The sequence below is a fragment of the Nomascus leucogenys genome, chromosome 3 (genome assembly GCF_006542625.1).
Source record: "Nomascus leucogenys isolate Asia chromosome 3, Asia_NLE_v1, whole genome shotgun sequence".
NCBI lineage: Eukaryota > Metazoa > Chordata > Mammalia > Primates > Hylobatidae > Nomascus > Nomascus leucogenys.
This window is the reverse complement of record NC_044383.1, coordinates 96,533,815-96,553,814: the sequence shown is the minus strand read 5'-3', so window position 1 is coordinate 96,553,814 and position 20,000 is coordinate 96,533,815. Positions and strand designations below refer to the sequence as shown.

General features: G+C 37.7%; 1 protein-coding gene across 3 annotated transcripts in view; it reads left to right on the top strand.

Moving 5' to 3' along the window:
- WASF1 (WASP family member 1) overlaps window positions 1-20,000 on the top strand; it is a 79,362-nt gene that overhangs the window by 33,243 nt on the left and 26,119 nt on the right. For all 3 annotated transcript variants that reach the window (XM_030809556.1, XM_004087626.3, XM_012506052.2), the window contains one exon: window positions 18,108-18,268. In XM_030809556.1, coding sequence (XP_030665416.1) covers window positions 18,136-18,268 — 133 coding nt within the window. In that variant the 5' untranslated portion in view covers window positions 18,108-18,135. The remainder of the gene's footprint in view (window positions 1-18,107; window positions 18,269-20,000) is intronic.

Below are 20,000 nucleotides of genomic sequence, written 5' to 3'. Positions count from 1 at the left end.
AATGATGGTTTCCAGCTTCATCCATGTCCCTACAGAGGACATGAACTCATCATTTTTTATGGCTGCATAGTATTCCATGGTGTGTATGTGCCACATTTTCCTAATCCAGCATATAAACAGAACCAAAGACAAAAACCACATGATTATCTCAATAGATGCAGAAAAGGCCTTTGATAAAATTCAACAGCCCTTCATGCTAAAAACCCTCAATAAATTAGGTATTGATGGGACGTATCTCAAAATAATAAGAGCTGTCTATGACAAACCCACAGCCAGTATCATACTGAATGGACAAAAACTGGAAGCATTCCCTTTGAAAACTGGCACAAGACAGGGATGCCCTCTCTCACCACTCCTATTCAACATAGCGTTGGAAGTTCTGGCCAGGGCAATCAGGCAGGAGAAGGGAATAAAGGGCATTCAGTTAGGAAAAGAGGAAGTCAAATTGTCCCTGTTTGAAGATGACATGATTGTATATCTAGAAAACCCCATGGTCTCAGCCCAGAATCTCCTTAAGCTGATAAGCAACTTCAGCAAAGTCTCAGGATACAAAATCAATGTGCAGAAATCACAAGCATTCTCATACACCAATAACAGACAAACAGAGAGCCAAATCATGAGTGAACTCCCATTCACAATTACTACAAAGAGAATAAAATACCTGGGAATCCAACTTACAAGGGATGTGAAGGACCTCTTCAAGGAGAACTACAAACCACTGCTCAATGAAATAAAAGAGGATACAAACAAATGGAAGAACATTCCATGCTCATGGGTAGGAAAAAATAATATCGTGAAAATGGCCATATTGCCCAAGGTAATTTATAGATTCAATGCCATCCCCATCAAGCTACCAATGACTTTCTTCACAGAATTGGAAAAAACTACTTTAAAGTTCATATGGAACCAAAGAAGAGCCTGCATTGCCAAGTCAATTCTAAGCAAAAAGAACAAAGCTGGACGCGTCACGCTACCTGACTTCAAACTATACTACAAGGCTACGATAACCAAAACAGCATGGTACTGGTACCAAAACAGAGATATAGACCAATGGAACAGAACAGAACCCTCAGAAATAATGCTGCATATCTACAACTATCTGGTCTTTGACAAACCTGACAAAAAGAAGAAATGGGGAAAGGATTCCCTATTTAATAAATGGTGCTGGGAAAACTGGCTAGCCATATGTAGAAAGCTGAAACTGGATCCCTTCCTTACACCTTATACAAAAATTAATTCAAGATGGATTAAAGACTTACATGTTAGACCTAAAACCATAAAAACCCTAGAAGAAAACCTAGGCAATACCATTCAGGACATAGGCATGGGCAAGGACTTCATGTCTAAAACACCAAAAGCAATGGCAACAAAAGCCAAAATTGACAAATGGGATCGAATTAAACTAAAGCGCTTCTGCACAGGAAAAGAAACTACCATCAGAGTGAACAGGCAACCTACAGAATGGGAGAAAGTTTTTGCAACCTACTCATCTGACAAAAGGCTAATATCCAGAATCTACAAAGAGCTCCAACAAATTTACAAGAAAAAACCCCATCAAAAAGTGGGCGAAGGATATGAGCAGACACTTCTCAAAAGAAGACATTTATGCAGCCAAAAAACACATGAAAAAATGCTCATCATCAGTGGCCATCAGAGGAATGCAAATCAAAACCACAATGAGATACCATCTCACACCAGTTAGAATGGCAATCATTAAAAAGTCAGGAAACAACAGGTGGTGGAGAGGATGTGGAGAAATAGGAACACTTTTACACTGTTGGTGGGACTGTCAACTAGTTCAACCATTGTGGAAGTCAGTGTGGTGATTCCTCAGGGATCTGGAACTAGAAATACCATTTGACCCAGCCATTCCATTACTGGGTATATACCCAAAGGATTATAAATCATGCTGCTATAAAGACACATGCACACATATGTTTATTGTGGCACTATTCACAACAGCAAAGACTTGGAACCAACCCAAATGTCCAACAATGAAAATTGTATTTCTATGACATATAATTTTTTAGTTAATGTCATTTTAAAAATACTGAAACACCTTTAAATGATCATAAATTATTTCATTGACCATGAATGTAAAGAATTAATCACTTGTCATTAATTAGGTAATAAAATACTTTTAATTCTTATGTTCTTTATATAACCCATAAAGCAATTATTAACTGTTAATGTAATTATTTTTGTGACATCTTAAACAGCTATTTTATTTTCCTCTGAATTGTTAACTACAAGGAGTCCTTTAAACGTTTTAAATAAACTTTTTTGGCCTCAAAAAAGGCCATTTTTTGAGTTCTGAAATCAGAATTTAGATAGTGTACTTTTCTGATTTCTAAATCCATAAAATCATTATGACATCTGATATTGGGTTATTTTTAATACTTTATATATTGCTTATACTCATACATATATGTGCCTCATTTTGAATCGAGAAGGCATTCTTAAACTAACAGAGAATATATTATTAATATTAATAGTAGTCATCAAAATAAACTTTTAATTTAGAATTCTGTCAAACATTTTGCTATGGTTAGATTTCAGTAGTTTCATTTTCCTTGCCTTCTTAAAAGAGGGCTTTCAATATAAGATATTGTGATATCTTATAAACAGTATTGTAGCTCATTTTATTTTTAATGTTAAAATCTATATCAGGATTTAAAAGTATACCCATGAAAAGTTTTTTTTTAAATTAAAAACAGATCATTAAGATTTTAGTTATTTGTTCTTAAAAATTATTTTAAAATCTTTTTAGGGGATATATTCTTTAGTTTACGTACTCTCAACAATCTATTGATGTTTGCTTCAGCAATTGACAGTTTAATTGATAAGAACACAGGAAAATAAGCGAAGAAACCTGGGAATTGCTTTAGTTTTTTTTTTTTTTTTTTACATCATTGGGAAACCAATTACTTTTGGAACCACATGTGTTATATAATAGCCGGGAAATTCAAAAATTGGTTATGTTATAGCACAGTATAATTTAGCCCTTTTTAATGAAAGAGTTCCCCCTTATTAAGCAAGTTCAGCACTGATGGATTAAAAGATGTTAAATTATATGTAATTGGTTCATTGTATGCAGTGTTTAAATTCTTAAACAGTGTATCATTTGCAGTATTAAAAATACTGAGATGAATTTGATTTTATATTTGCTTGATAATTAAATCATACCTTTTAGCATTTAGGGTTTCTTTTGTTTTTTTATTTTTTTAAAATTCTTTTCTAGCCTGACAAAGGATCCCATGAAAAAGATGGTGTTGGGATTGCTCTAAAATGGGAATCAGGCAGTTTTCTCAGGATTTAGGAGATAAAATTATTAGGCTTAATTTTACTTTCTGCCACGAAGATTTTGATAGTTGAGTTAGATAAATGACATTAGAAATCACCAAGGAATAAGGTAGAGAAATAAGAAAATGAACCTGGTGTTGAAACTGAAGTAAAAAGAAAGGATGAGGAAAGGTTTTCTCTCTAAAAAGCTTTTGCATTGTACCTAAAGGCACTATTTTAATCACAATGAAAGCCATTTTTCTTTTGCGATTTGGATAATATTTCAAAACTAGTTTGTATGCTGTACATTCCTTTCATCAAAATGTGTGTGATTTTATACCCTAGAACTCTGAGCTAGCCCCTAAAGATGAAGAAATGAATAAGATATGATCCATCCATGCTTTTTCTTGGGAGAGTGAAACAAGCAAGCCTATGATTCCACAATACATTTGTAAGATACTATTTTTCTCAAATGTATTTCTTTTCCATGCACGTACAAAAAAGCAGCTCCTTAGAATCATGATTAAATAGTTGCTTTAGAAAAGTGTATGTGTGAGGCAGGTGGATCACGAGGTCGGGAGTTTGAGACCAGCCTGACACGGTGAAACCCTGTCTCTACTAAAAATACAAAACTTAGCTGAGCGTGGCGGTGCGCGCCTGTAATCCCAGCTACTCAGTAGACTGAGGCAGGACAATCGCTTGATCCTGGGATGTGGAGGTTGTTGCAGTGAGCCAAGATCGTGCCATTGTACTCCAGCCTGGGCGACAGAGCGAGACTCCGACTCAAAAAAAAAAAAAAAGATAAGTGTATGTGTGTCTGTATTCCCGCAGCAGCAACCTATTTTTTCTTTTTTGGCTTCCTTAAAGCTCATGATTTTGTTATTTCTTCCGTTTATGTATTGATTAGCTGTTGAACATCTGTGTTCTAGATCTTGGAGATACAAGTTGAATATGGCAAGATTTTTGCCTTCTAAAAGCTGACATTCAGGCATGGACGTATAAACAAATAAGTACAGTATAGTAAAGTATAATTGGTAGTAATTAGGTAGATGCAATTGTGGATCCAAGTTGAGGGCATCAAAGAGTAGATGGTTACATCTGCCTGGGAGATTCAGTTAGTCTTCAGAAAAGAGTTGCTGCCTGAGTCTAGTCTTGAATAATTACATATTCTCTCTGAGGATAAAAAAAGTGAAATACATCCCAGGCAGAGAGCAGCATGAGAAAAGGCAGGACTATAAAACAGCAAGATGTATTTAGAAAATTAGAGTATAATGTAGGAGTGTGGTGAGAAATGAGGGTAGAAGTGAGGAGGGGTGGCTAAATCCTGAATAACCTTGTATATTATGTTTGGACTTTACCCTGACAACAAGGAACCAAGGAAGGGTTTGATTTTGCAGAAGGACATTTCCAGATCCAAAATTTTTATAATACAATAGTCCCCCTTTCATTCATGGTTCTGCTTTCTGTGGTTTTAGTTACCAGTGGTCAACCATGGCGCAAAAATATTAAATGGAAAATTCCAGAAAAAGAATTCATAAGTTTTAAATTGCATGTCATTCTGAGTAGCATGATGAAATCTTGTGCCATCCTGCCTGGAATGTGATTCATCCTTTTGTCCAGCATATATGCTTCCTTCTCATTAGTCATCGACATCCTCAGCTCCTGACTTTCAACCATTGACATTGTCATGGCTCCTTCTGACATAGCCTAACACTATGTCACAGTGCCTATGTCATTCACCTCATTTCATCTGATCCTGTAGGCATTTTATCATTTCACACCATCACAAGAAGGGTGAGTTCAGTACTGTGAGTTGAAGAAACACACTCAATGTGTTTTTCCTCTGCTTTCACACCACAGCAACAATCAACAGAATATTTGTGTGATCAGTTGTGTGGGGTTTTTCCCCACACACCAAGCAAGCAATTAATTCTTCAGCAGACACTGGCTGGGTGTTCTTCAATTCAATTCTGACACTATCTACCTGGAGATAATGTCAGATCCCATAGATTGAGGGTTCAGTCCCACAAGACTGCCACCTCTTGAGATACCAGTTCAGGCCTCTGGAACTTCTGTTCCTACCCACTTCAAGTTGGGTTCCTATGACTCCCCCTTTGGGTTTGATTAATTTGCTGGAGTGGCTCACAGAACTCAGGGAAGCACTTATACTTACCAATTTATTATTAAAGGGTATTACAAGGAACATAGATAGGAATGCATGGGGCAGGGTATAGGGGAAGGGGCATAGAACATCCATGCCTTTCCAGGACATACCACTTTCCAGGAACCTCCATGTGTTTACCTCTCTGGAAGTTCTTCAAACCCATCCTTATGAGTGTTTAGGGAGGCTTCATTATATAGACATGATTGAATAAACCTTTGGCCATTGGTGTCAACTTAACATTCAGCCTATCTCCCCTCCCTGGATGTTAGGGGGATGGGGCTGAAAGTCCCAACCCTCTAATCATGCATTTGTCTTTCAGGTGACCAGCCCCAATCCTTCAAAAAAGTAATGCTTTAGAGATTCTAAGGAATTTAGAAGTTGTATCCCAGAAAATTGGGTGGAAAACCAACCAAATAAATGTTTCACAATATGAAATTGAGAGAGAGCAAGAGGCCACATTCATGGAACTTTTGTTGTAGTATATTATTATAATTGTTCTATTATTAGTTATTGGGTTATCCTCTTACTGTGTCTAATTTATAAGTTAAATGTTACAGGTATGAATAGGAAAAAACATAGTATATATAGGCTCAGTACTATTTGCGGTTTCAGGCACCCACTGGAGGCCTTGGAATGTATCCTCCATGGATTGGAGGGGATCTGCTCTATTCTTAAAGCAGTGGTATGGGATGGATTGAATTGGTGGGAGTGGTGGTGTAGATGGAATGGCAAGGAGAAAATATAAGACTGGAGGAAGAAAGTCTAGTCTTGTCAACCTGAGATAATTGAAAGGATCAGAATCCAGTTTAAAGAGTTTATTCAAGCAAAAAGCTGGGAATAGCCATTCAGGAGATGCAGACTCCGGAGAAATGGGGTCAGTGCTCTGAAGTTAAAAGTTAAGGTTTTGCTTATGATGGCAGCAGCAGCCCACATGTAGCAGCTGCTGCAAAGATGCCAGCTGCAGTGGGGGAGGAGTGGTCAGGGCTGGGAACAGGTGGGAGCCCTGCGCTCTACCAAGTTGGTGGGGTGGGAGCCCTGTGCTACTGAGCACAACTGCAGCCACCCAGCCATGGGCTCTGTTCCTGGCCATCCCCGTGTTCTTGGGGGCCTGGGAAGTCTCCTTGCCCCCGCAGGCTTGGAAGTGCCTGCTCCTGCTCCCTGGCCTCTCCCCCATCCTGGCACCTGCTCCAGGGCAGAGCAGAGTTGTGGCTAAGCCCGGGTGGTGTCACAATCTGGCCAGGTATGTGTGCGCTCAAGGCAGTACTGACACACCAACCCCTGCCACCTTGACCCCCTCCAGACTTTGGGTGCCTATGAGCATGGGAGGAAAATGGAAGTGGGGCTGAGGGCAGCTCGGCTCAGGCCTGAAGGCATCTCTCAGCATGAACAGCCTGGGTGCCATGGACAGCATGTTGATGGTGACAGGAGGCAGACAGGCTTCTGAGTGGAAAAGGGTGGGTCCCAAGTGAAACCCCATCTTTAAGCCAGGGAAGGCCTGAAGCCTGGAGGCTGGGCTCTCAGTTCTGTGGACCAGAGTGAGAACTTATGGTATCTTTTCCAAGCCCACCCATGGCCACCTATGGACCAATCAGCATGCTGTTCCTCCCTTGTGAGCCCATAAAAACTTTAGACTCAGCCAGATTCACACAGACATTGGGACTACTAGCTGCAGGACGGAGCTACCCACTTTGGGTCTCCTCAACTCATTGGGACAACCTCCCTATGGAGAAGAGCTACCCACTCCTGGTCTCTTCTCTGCTGAGAGCTGGACACTCATCGGGATGACCTGCCTGTGGAAAGGAGCTACCCACTTCTGGTGTCCTGAGAGCTGTTCTGTCACTCAGTGAGGCTCCTCTCCATGTGCTTCATTCTTCCCAGATGTGAGACAAGAACTCGGGACCTGCTGAATGGCAGGACTGGAAGAGCTATAACACAGAGCTGAAACATGATCCTCACTTGCCACGTTGCAGGCAATGAGAAGAGAGAAGGTGAAAAGAGCTGCGGCCTTTGGAGATCCCAGACCTAGGAGCTTCCTAAGCCATTGCTGTGACACCCTCTTTGGGGCTCTGCAGTTCCTGATGTCTCCAAGCTTCTGGGCACTACAATGTTCCCTGGTTCCTGTAGTGGAAGCCACTTGTGGTATACCTAGTCCAGCCACAGCCTCTCAGGGAGCCAACACCTGTGCCAGCACCTGGAGCTGCCTGCCCCACTGCAGCCAGCATGCCTGGCTATGCGCAGTGTCCAGACCCTGTGCTTGCTCACACACCCCTTGCCACTCTGTGCCTGGCTCACCCTTGGCAGGTATGGGATCCAGGCTGGTAGTATGAGCTGCACAGCCTGCCAGGCTGAGTGGGTGGAACAACCCCAGTGGCCCTGAGCAAAACTCTGGCACAGGTGCCACTGGCCACAGAGGTTTCCAGCTGGAAAAGTAACACCCTAAGGACCCTGTGATACTTACATAGGAGGAAAACAGAAATTTAATAGGATTGCAACATTTTTAAAATAGAAGTCTGGTTTATGAGTTACAATAATTAGTTACAGTTTATTTTCTTTTCCACTTGGCTTTTCTTTCCTTTACAGCTGTTTTTTAATTTCCTTTCTGATTTTAAAGAGTATGCTTAACATTCCATCTTATGACAGTGTGATAGCCACAAAGTCTTTGTGTGAGAAAGGTCAGAGGGAAGTTAATCCATAATGAAAATCAGCAGTGAAGAGGGAAGAGGTCTTCCCTGGGGTCCTTTCATCATGTGCAACATTTTGTAAAACAGTATAGGTAAGGAAGGAAGCCAGTATATAATCAGAGAAACAAAGGTTACAGCTGCATAAGTTACAGCTGCCTGTCACTTGACTGAGGTCCCGTAATCACATTCCTTTAAGGCGCAAAATAGAGTCCAACAGCTTAGATTTTGAATTACCTGTTTTCATAAGTCTAACCAAGTGAGAGAGGACTGTGGTTTGAATTAAAGTAGTAGCAGTTAGAATAAAAAAGGATTATCAGAATATGAGAGATGTTAATGATAGAATTAATAAGGCTTGATCCTCTATTGGATATAGAGAAGAGACTGCAGTGGTATGGCAGAATTGAAGATGATGCCTAGATTTGTAGGGGAAAATATAAGGAATTCAGTTTTGAATGTTTTGAATTTAATAGGTTTTATGGAACTTCCAAGTAAAAATTTCTAGGAGTCAGTTGCATATGCATATCTGCAGCTTTAGGAGAGAGATGTGAACTGGAATTAAGAAATTTTGAGTTATTCAGCAAATACATATTTAACATTTCTTATGTGCCAAGCATGTACCAGGCACCAAGCATACTGTAAAACACATGAAACCTGCTTTATGACTAATAAAGGAGACAAATCAATCATGAAGATACATAATTACAAACTGAGACAAGTGTCATAAGGAAAAATGAGAGGTTGCTGTGAGAAAATTTTAACAGGAGGACTACATCTCATTGAGACTGGGGGATCAGGGAATGTTATCATTGGAGCTAAAATTTGAAGAACAAGTAGGAGTAGGGCAAGTAGAATATCTTGGGCAGAAAGAACATTAGCATTATACCAATAAAAGTATTCAAACGTTAACAAACTAAGTTAAAGAAAAATAAAGCAAAAGGCAGCAGCTAACTGTATTCTGTGAAGAGACATATTTAAAACAAAGATAGAAGAAGGTTGAAAGGAAAAGCTCTATCATGCAAACACAACCAAAAGAGCTGGTATGGCTACAAAAAACAGATTTCTAAGCAAAAACCATATTATTAGAGAGGGAGCTTATTAATGGTAAATATACCTAATAACATAGTCTTGAAATATATAAATCATATGGAGAATTTAACAACTGTATAGTCATAGTAGGCAGTCTTAACATGTCTCTGTGATAGACCAATAGACAAAAATCAGTAAAGCTATAGAAGATGTAGGTACACTAGCAGATGTAACTAATGGACATACGTAGACCACTGCAACCACCAATAACAAAATGTATATATTGTTTTTCAGTATCCCTGGAATGTTTACAAAAATTGACTGTTTTGGACAATAAAGTAAGTAAATACATTTTAAAAGGATGAAGTGATACAAAGTATATTTTCTGACCACAGTGTCCTTATTCTAGAAATTAATACAAAAACAAAAAACTTTTCAAGGACATTACATTAAGATAACGGACCATTTTGGCTGGGCGCAGTGGCTCACGCCTGTAGTCCCAGCACTTTGGGAGGTCGAGGCGGGTGGATCACGAGGTCAGGAGATCGAGACTATCCTGGCTAACACAGTGAAACCCTGTCTCTACTAAAAATACAAAAAAATTAGCTGGGCATGGTGGCAGGTGCCTGTAGTCCCAGCTACTCGGGAGGCTGAGGCAGGAGAATGGCATGAACCAGGGAGGCGGAGCTTGCAGTGAGTTGAGATTGCACCACTGCACTCCAGCCTGGGCGACAGAGCGAGACTCCATCTCAAAAAAAAAAAAAAAAAAAGATAATGGACTGTTTTCTCTCATGGATGTAAATGCAAAAAACTAATTATATTAACAAACCAAAACTACACTTGATCTTTGCCAAAAGGCCAAAAAGTGATGACAAACCAAAACTAAATCCAGTAATTGGTAAAAACAAACAAACAAACAAAAAAACAGATAATCTTGCTATTTTGAGGTCAGCTGATTAGAAATCTTTTTTTTTCAGTATTTCATTTTATTGCCAAATGATATTCTATTGTATGCATACATTATTGCCTGTTTATACATTCTACTGTTGAAGTACATTTTAGTTTTTCCATTTTTTATTCTCCTGCTACTTTGTGTTTAATAATCTATTAAGTGTTTTTTTATTGTTATACTTTGATTAGAAATCTTAACTCCATCGACTACCTTAATTCTAAGCCCTTTGCCATATAATGTAACATATTCATAGATTCAGGGGAATAAGATCATGGGTAGCTTTAGGAGACCATTATTCTTCCTACCACATACATCTCATCCAATTAGGTTTATTCCAAGGAGGCAGAGTTGTTTACCAACAAAAAAACCCCACAGTCAATATAATTCACCACACTAACAGAGTAAGAGTCACATGATTATCATAATAAATGTAGGAAAAACATTTGATAGCATGATTTTTTAAACTCTTAGGCAGCTAGTAATAGGAACTTCGTTAGTCCTAGCCAGAGCAATCCGACAAAAAAGAAAGGGCATCCAGATCAGTAAAGAGGAAGTCATACTGTCGCTGTTCACCAATGAAATGATCATATACCTAGAAAACCCTAAAGACTCGTCCAAAAAGCTAGAACTGATAAATGAATTCAGTAAAGTTTCAGGATACAAAATTAATGTACACAAGTCAGTAGCACTGCTCTACACCAGTAGTGACCAAGCTGAGAATCAAATCCAGAACTCAACCCCTTTTATAATAGCTGCAACAAATAAAATAAAATACTTAGAAATATACCTAACCAAGGTGGAAGACCTCTACAAGGAAAACTACAAAACACTGCTGAAAGAAATTGTAGAAAACACAAACAAAATGGAAACATGTCACATGCTCATGGGTGGGTAGAATCAGTATTGTGAAAATGACCATACTGCCAAAAGCAATCTACAAAATGCAATTTCCATCAAAATACCACTGTCATTCTTCACAGAACTAGAAAAAAACTTCCAAAATTCATATGGAACCAAAAAAGGGCCTGCATAGCTGAAGCAAGACTAAGCAAAAAGAACAAATCTGGAGACATCACATTACCTGACTTCAAACTATACTATAAGGCCATACTCACCAAAACAGCATGGTACTGGTATAAAAATAGGCACATAGGCTGGGTGCGGTGGCTCACACCTCTAATCCTTGCACTTTGGGAGGCCGAGGCAGGCAGATCACCTGAGGTCAGGAGTTTGAGACCAGCCTGAACAACATGGTGAAACCCTGTCTCTACTAAAAATAAAAAAATTAGCCAGGTGTGGTGGTGGGCACCTGTAATCCCAGCTACTCGGGAGGCTGAGGCAGGAGAATCACTTGAACCCAGGAGGCAGAGGTTGCAGTGAGCTGAGATCATGCCACTGCACTCCAGCCTAGGCAACAAGAGTGAAACTCCACCTCCAAAAAAAAAAAAAAAAGGGCACATAGAACAATGGAACAGAATAGAGAACCCAGAAATAAAGCCAGATACAGCCAATTGATGTTCGACGAAACAAATGAAAACATAAAGTGGGAAAAGGACACCCTGTTCAACAAATGGTGCTGGGGTAATCGTCAAGCCACATGTAGAAGAATGAAACTGGATCCTCATCTCTCACCTTATAAAAAGATCAACCCAAGGCCAAGCGTGGTGGCATACACCTATAATCCCAGCACTTTGGGAGGCCGAGGCGGGTGGATCACCTGAAGTCAGGAGTTCGAGACCCAGCTTGACCAACATGGTGAAACCCCATCTCTGCTAAAAATACAAAATTAGCTGGGCATGGTGGAGGTTGCAGTGAGCTTAGATCATGCCACTGCTCTCCACCCTGGGCAACAGAGCGAGATTCTGTCTCCAAAAAACAGAAAACAAAAACAAACAAACAAAAAAATTCTAGAAGATAACATCGGAAAAACCCTTCTAGACATTGGCTTAGGCAGACAGTTCCTGACCAAGAACCCAAAAAGAAATGCAACAGAAACAAAGATAAATAGATAAGACTTAATTAAACTAAAAAGCTTCTACACAGCAGCAGAGTAAACAGACAACCCACAGAGTAGGAGAAAATCTTCACACTCTCTGTACATCTGACAATGGATTAATATTCAGAATCTACAATGAACTCAAAAATTGGAAAAAAAAAATCCCATCAGAAAGTAGTCGAAGGACATGAATAGACAATTTTCCAAAGAAGATATACAAGTGGCCAAAAAACATGAAAAAATGGTCACCATCACTAATAATCAGGGAAATGCAAATCAAAACCACAATACCACCTTGCTCCTGCAAGAATGGCCATAATAAAAAAAATCAAAAAACAATAGCTGTTGTTGTGGATGTGGTGAAAAAGGAGCACTTTCACAGTGCTGGTGGGAATGTAAACTAATACAAACACTATGGAGAACAGTGTGGAGATTCCTTAAAGAACTAAAAGTAGATCTACCATTTGATCCAGCTATTGGATATCTACCCAGAAGAAAAGAAGTCATTATATAAAAAAGATACTATAAAAAAGTCATTATACAAAGAAGTCATTTTACAAAAAAGATACTTGCACTTGCATGTTTATAGCAGCACAATTTGTAATTGCAAAAATATGGATGTATATAGCATGTACAGAGCAGCACAATTTGTAATTGCAAAACCATGGTATACACACACACACACACACACAAACACACACACACACAGTGGAATACTACACAGCCATAAAAAAGAATGAAAATAATGACATTCATAGCAAGCTGGATGGAATTGGAGACTATTACTGTAAGTGAAGTAACTGCAGAATGAAAAACCAAACATCGTATGTTCTCACTCATAAGTGGGAGCTAAGCTATGAGGATGCAAAGGCATAAGAATGATACAATGGACTTTGGGGACTTGGGGGAAAGGGTGAGATGATGGTGAGGGACAGAAGACTACACATTGGGTACAGTGTTTCCTGCTTGGGTGATGGGTGCACCAAAATCTCAGAAATCACCACTAAAGAACTTACACATGCAACCAAATACCACCTGTTCCCCCAGAAACCTATTAAAATAAAATAATAAAGGAACTTCCTTAATCTATTAAAAGGTGTCTATAAAACAAAATAACCACAAAAAAACCATATTACAGATGCCTTATGAAATGTTGAAGGCTTTTCCGCTTGAGTTAAAGAAAAAGACAAGGATGTTTGCCATCATCCTTATGTATAGGAAATACGTATTTCACATTGCATTAAAGATTATAGTTAGTGTGGTAAGGCAAGAAAAAGAAATACAATATATAAGATGGATTAGAATAGAGGAAATCGTCACTATTCACATATGATTGTGTACATTTAAAAATCCAAAATAATTGCAGATAGGTTAGAGATTAGGAAGGTCTTGGGATATAGGGTCAATATTAAAAAATCAATTTATTTTCTATATATACAACAATATATATTGTGGTTCCAGTATTATAAAAACATCTACATACAAATAAATAATGAAGACTTCTCTTTAGAAAACTATAAAACATTAAGAGACTTTTAAAAATCCTGAAGTAGTTGGAGCAATGTATTATGTTCGTGGATAGAAAGAAATGTATAAATATCAGTACTTCCCAATATGATAGGTTTCATAACAGTTCCAGTCAAATTCCCAATAGGTAGAGGTGGGTGTATGTGTTATGTGTGACTTGATAATCTTATTCTAAAAATTTACGTGGAAATACACAGGGTCAAGAATAAACAGAACATTTTTGGAAAACAAGATTGGAGGGCTTGCCCTATTGTGCATCAAGACTTAACTATAAGCCAGGCACAGTGGCTCAAGCCTGTAATTCTAGCACTTTGGGAGGCTGAGGTGGGTCAATTGTCTGAGCTGAGGAGTTTGAGACCAGCCTGGACAACATGGCAGGACCCCATCTCTTAAAAATACAAAAAATAGCCGGGTGTTGTGGCACATGTCTGTAGTCCCAGCCACTCCGGAGGCTGAGGCAGGAGAATCGCTTGAACCCAAGAGGCGAAGGTTGCAGTGAACCAAGATTCCACTACTGCACTCCAGCCTGAGCAACAGAGCGAACTTACTATAAAGCCTGATTAATGAAGTCAGTTTGTCATTAGCTCTAGGTTAGTCAAAAAGAGCAATGGAATAGTCCGTAGCTCAAAATCTGATTTAAAAATACATAGAAACTTGATTTATGACAAAAGTGCCACCATACAGCAATAGAGAAATACTAGGCTTTTCAATGAGTGGTGCTGAAATAATATATAAGAAACCTAACTGCCACATCACACCATTCACAAAATTAATTCCACATCAGTTATAGATTATAAGACAAAACAAAGCTAAGAGATAAAGTGAAAGGTCATATTTATGATCTTGGTGTAGAAAAAGATTTTAGAAACTATGCTTTTGTTCTAAACTTGAAAAGATTGAGAATATCCTTACCACATGGAGCGTAAAAACTTCTGTTCATTAAAAGACATCACTAAGAAAGTGGAATAGCAAGTGAAAGAAGAGATTCGCATCACATATAACCTTCAAATGGCTCATATCTAGTGTTTCTACAAATCAGCCCTAACACAAAAAATGGCCAAAAATGGACAAGAGGATTGAACAGGCACTTCCCAAGAGAAAAATCCAAAAGATCAAGAAACATGAAAAGGTGCTTAAATTCAATAATTGGGAAACACAAATTAAAACTATAACAAGTAGCCACAACATACCGTCAAGAACAACTAGAATTTAAAAACTGACAGTGTCAAGTGTTATGAGGATGTGGAGCAGCAGCAGCAGCCTCTTAACTGCTGAAAGTAACATGTTGGTACAGTCTCTGGAACAGTTTGGCATCTTTCCTAAAGATGAAATTGTGTGTATCCTTAACTTGGCTATTCTTGTCCTGAAGTATATTCACAATAGAAATGTGTACACTAAGACACATGTACATGAATGATCAGTATAGTCCTCTTCATAATAGCTTCAAACTGGAAACAATTCATTAACATTAGAATGGGTAAATAAATTGTAGTGTTGTCATATGGTGGACTATTATATAGCAGTGAAAATGAACAACCTGCACAGAAAAATATGGATGAATGTTATAATGTGGAATAAAAAAGGCAAGGCATAAGATAATATGTATCATATTAGTCTATATAAACTTCAAAAAGCTATCAAAACAAAACTATAGTGTTTAAAGTTGCCTGTGTAAGTTGTGAAAATAAAAAGAAAAACAAGGAAATGCTTATTATAAAAAGAATAAAGGTTACCTGTCTTGGGGAGGTAAGCAAGAATGATTGGGAAGAGGACCAAAGTGGAAGGGTTCTGGCAATTGGTACAGGCAATATTTTATTTCTTAATGGGGTTACATGAGAGTTTGGTTAAATTTTTGAGGTGTACAATTTTGTATGCTTGTTTTCTCTACATTTCATGTTGCACAGTTTTAGAATGGATTAAAAATGTGGAGAGAATGCTAAACAAATAGGTCAGAGGAAACAAATTTATGCAAAAGTTTTTAAAAGCATGTTGATAAGTAACACTTAACTGCAACTAAGTTTATCCCAAACTTCTCATTTGTTAGTCATTAAAGCTCGGTAATTAATAAATGGTTTCCTTTAGTAACCATTGTTCACTGATAGATAGTACAGTCAGTCGTTTCCCACTTTGCACAGTAGTGCAGGACTGTAAAAAATGACAGTATAAGTTGAAACCATGAAAAACGATCTTAATAAAAAATGGGGAAAATTACAATGTTTTAACGTACGCTTTTTAAAAATTTTTGTCAAGACAGGAAAACCTCTTCTATTGTTGGTTAAAAGGTATAGGGAAATTTAAAAGTATTTATTTAGCACAATGTCATTTAAGATATTGGAGCCCATTAGAATTAGTGTTTTATTTCTTTGTAAAAAAAACTTATCAAAGGCAGTTTGAGCAGTTCTCGTTGTGTAACTTACAACAGCAGAGGTAGCAAAGTGAGCATCTTTTCTGTGCCTTGGCAAATTGTCACACTCCTTTCTTTTAAATTAGGATTAGCTTCCAACATTTTATCTTTTGTGCTTTCACTGTCACGAAGTAGCTCCAAGAGTTTCTTAAATGTGAAGGTTTTTTTGCTAGTGTCACTTCCTTTGGAACATATACCTTCTTTTTGTCACAACCACATTCCTCATTTATGTCTGTAGGTTTGCCTTCACTAAGTTCCTCAGGCTGCGTATCTAGAAGCTCTCAAACAGTGGCAGTGGCAACATTTCCACAGTCAGCTACTTCATCTGTTCCACCACTTATGTTGGATTTGAATTTCATTTCCAGTGTTATCATTTTTTTGTTTGTTTTTTGTTTTTTGCTGCACTTCTATCTTTGTTGGCCAATTCCCACTTTCATCTACCTATTTAGTAAAATTTCACGTAGATTTAGCACTGGGAGGCAAGAAGGCAACAGATGCATGCTTTGCTGTCTGTAGGTGAATTGACTAACAGATGAGGTGTAACCAATCATCAACTGACTTTGAAAGAAGTGGTGATTGGTCACTGATCATGATGTGCAACTCATTTTAACAGTGATTTGTGGACTAGAGCAGCAATCTCCTTGTTTTTGGCACAAGGGGCTAGTTTCGTGGAAGACAGTCTTTCCGCGGGCGGGGAGTGGGGGTGTGTGGAGTGGGGCATGGTTTCAGGATGAAACTGTACCACCTCAGATCATCAGGCATTAATTAGATTCTTATAAGGAGCATGCAACCTAGACCTCTCACGTGTGCAGTTCACAATAGGCCTCGTGCTCCTATGAGAATCTAATGCCGCCACTGATCTGACAGGAGGTGGAACTCAGGCAGTAATGCTTGCTCACCTACCGCTCACCTCCTGCTGTACAGCCCAGTTCCTGACAGGCCACTGACCGTTACTGGTCTGCAGAGGGGGGGTTGGGAAGTCCTGGACTAGAGTAGTAGAAATGAAGTTTGTTTTTGTGCAATTACTGACAGTTAATATACTGTAGTAAGTGAAATTTGAATCATGGTGTTGGGCAGTGTTGTTACTTAACTAAACTCGAGTCACTCAAATTTGTGCATATGCGAAGCATGCAAAGTGAGAGCAGCCTATAATTCAAAGACGGTTGAACTTTTTGATCAGTTAAATAAAGATTTGGTAGATTCCAATGAGATTTCAGGTGCAGGGCTACTTGGAGTATTTGATCTGAGCTGTTGAACACCTGATACATATTATGTGATAATGTAAATTGGATTTACTCTTACAGCTTCCTTAATCCTTTTATGCACTTCCTTAGAGAGGACATCTCACACTAACTCTCTAGAACAAAATCCCTATTATAGTAAATAAAAACAGTGTTTTTAGGAGAATAATAGTGATGATAATTGTGAATTCACCATGTAGCAGCTGACATTGAAAGCAAGTTTTTAAAAAACGTCTTATATAATGTTGATATTCTAGTAATTGTAAGTTAAATCAATTTTGATTATTTTAGTTGGGTAATTTTATTTTTATTGTCTCCATGCAAGCAAATACAGTTGGCCCTTGAACAACCCAGAGGTTAGGGGCACCAATCCTCTGCATTGCTGAAAATCTGTGTGTAACTTCTGACTTTCCAAAAACTTAACTAATTATAGACTACTGTTGACCAGAAGCCTTACCGAGAACATAAAGTGTTGTTTAACATATTTTGTATGTTATATGTATTATATGCTGCATTCTTACAATAAAATAAACCAGAGAAAATAAAATGTTATTAAAAAATCATAAGGTAAAATACATTAAGTGGAAGTGAATCATCATAAAGGTCTTCATCTTTGTCATTTTCACATTGAGTAGGCTGAGGAGGAAGAGGAGGGGTTTGTCCTGCTGTCTCAGGGAGGCAGAGAGGGAAGAAAATCCACCAGTAAGTGGACCCATGCAGTTCAAATCCCTGTTGTTCAAGGGTCAACGGTGCTTTATTCTTCAATGAAAAATAGAGTCTCATTCTGTGTTGGCTGAAATTTAATATTGTTAATTTATTTTTGATTTCCTACAGGTGAACTGGCACAAAGGTTAATCTCAAGATGCCACTAGTGAAAAGAAACATCGATCCTAGGCACTTGTGCCACACAGCACTGCCTAGAGGCATTAAGAATGAACTGGAATGTGTAACCAATATTTCCTTGGCAAATATAATTAGACAACTAAGTAGCCTAAGTAAGTATGTATCAATTAAAAATATACTCACAAACCAGGATGTTATGCTTTAGAGTATTAAGAAGTTGTGCTTCTGATTAATTTGGCAGTATGATTTGGTGAGAAGAGTACAAAATTAGCCTGAAAAATATAGTCACATGAGTATAATTATTGAGTTTTAGAAGAATTTCCTCTTCTTCTGCATGATGTTTCTTCTGGGAAAGGAAAATACGGACAGAATCTCTAGGAACAGAATCACATGTGAATGAAAATTATTGAGATTGTTTTAAAAATATATAATCTGCAAAAGGACCAGAGTTGTACTTTTGTTTGGTTATTATCACTATTTACTCTGTTTAGAGGCCTCAACTATTTGTGTTTTCAAACACTAGTATCCCTCTCTTTATATATATGTTTAATTAGTTTAGGGAAATATTTTTATATTAGCAAAGATCTAAGGTGAGAGGTATGGGGTCATTACTAGTCAGAGGAGTAGGCTGGTCAAGTGGGTTGTCTAAGAGACATTAGGATATAAGTCAGGAATCTGATATGCAGCATTGTGTGAAAACAGCAAGCGAACTTGGCTGCTGGCAGACAGAAGTCAAGCAGGTTGTCCAGAGAATAAAGGCCAGTGAAAGAGGCAGATTAGGGATAAGGAGACAGGCAATATGTTCTCATTTCAAATTTACAGAATAGAGCAACTTGGTTAAGGAATTAAACAAATTATTTTCTATTCTAAGTTTAATCAGAAAATTTAAAAAATAAATCTGGTCTGTCTTTTGCATTGAAGGATTAGCTTTTTCATAAGACATTGATATTTCATTTTAAAGGTAAAACAAGGTGTTCTTGGCGGAGATAATATCCACCAAGTGGTCCTAGATTTATCTCATCAGCCATATAAATTCTCCTGATAAGCAGGCTTGGCTTTTCTTTTCTTTTCCTTTTAACTTTTGTCCTTTTTTTTATAATTGAGTACTTAGCACAAGAGGTTGTTAATCTAATTTGTTTCCAGTAAGAAAGTTTAGGCATACATCTGTAGCGAGAGCAACATAAAAAGTTAAATTTGAATATTCTCTGTGAGAGTACTAAATTTTTGCATTGCCTGTGAAATAGTAAGAATAAATAAAAGGCTATTTTATTTGAATTTTAAGTATATTCCTTGTTCCATTCAGTGGTTATTTTTTTCAGGTTAGTGAATCACTAAAGTATTGTATTGTTTACTTGAGACTAATAAAAAAAAGTTAGAGTTCCCAGATTAAATATGATTAACTATATTGTTTAAAGATATTTTGCAGATTTTTTATGACTTAGCACGAATTGAATCGAATATAACATGATGTCATATAAGATTTGTTTTATATACGTTATGTACATACATAAGTATATAAGCATGCTAATATTAAAATACATGTTAAGAACATAGAAATGGCATTAGTAATTTTGTATAAAATATTTCTTAAAATTAAGATGAATTGTGGATCCAGTACAGGCATCTTATTTTAGGTATATACACAATATAGAATTTAGAACTAATATTATGATTAAGGGTGATAATTTGCAGTACTAACCCATTTGTTACAAAACTTAAAGATGAAAATTTAAGGAATTTTTAAGTCTATATAGTCCATATAAGCAACATCTATCAGCAGGCACATGGTTATGCTGTAGCCAAACTCTGAAAATTATAAATACCTTGTAACAATATAACTAAATTAGGTGTTGGGTGCTTCACATTTAGAATCAGAGACCTGGA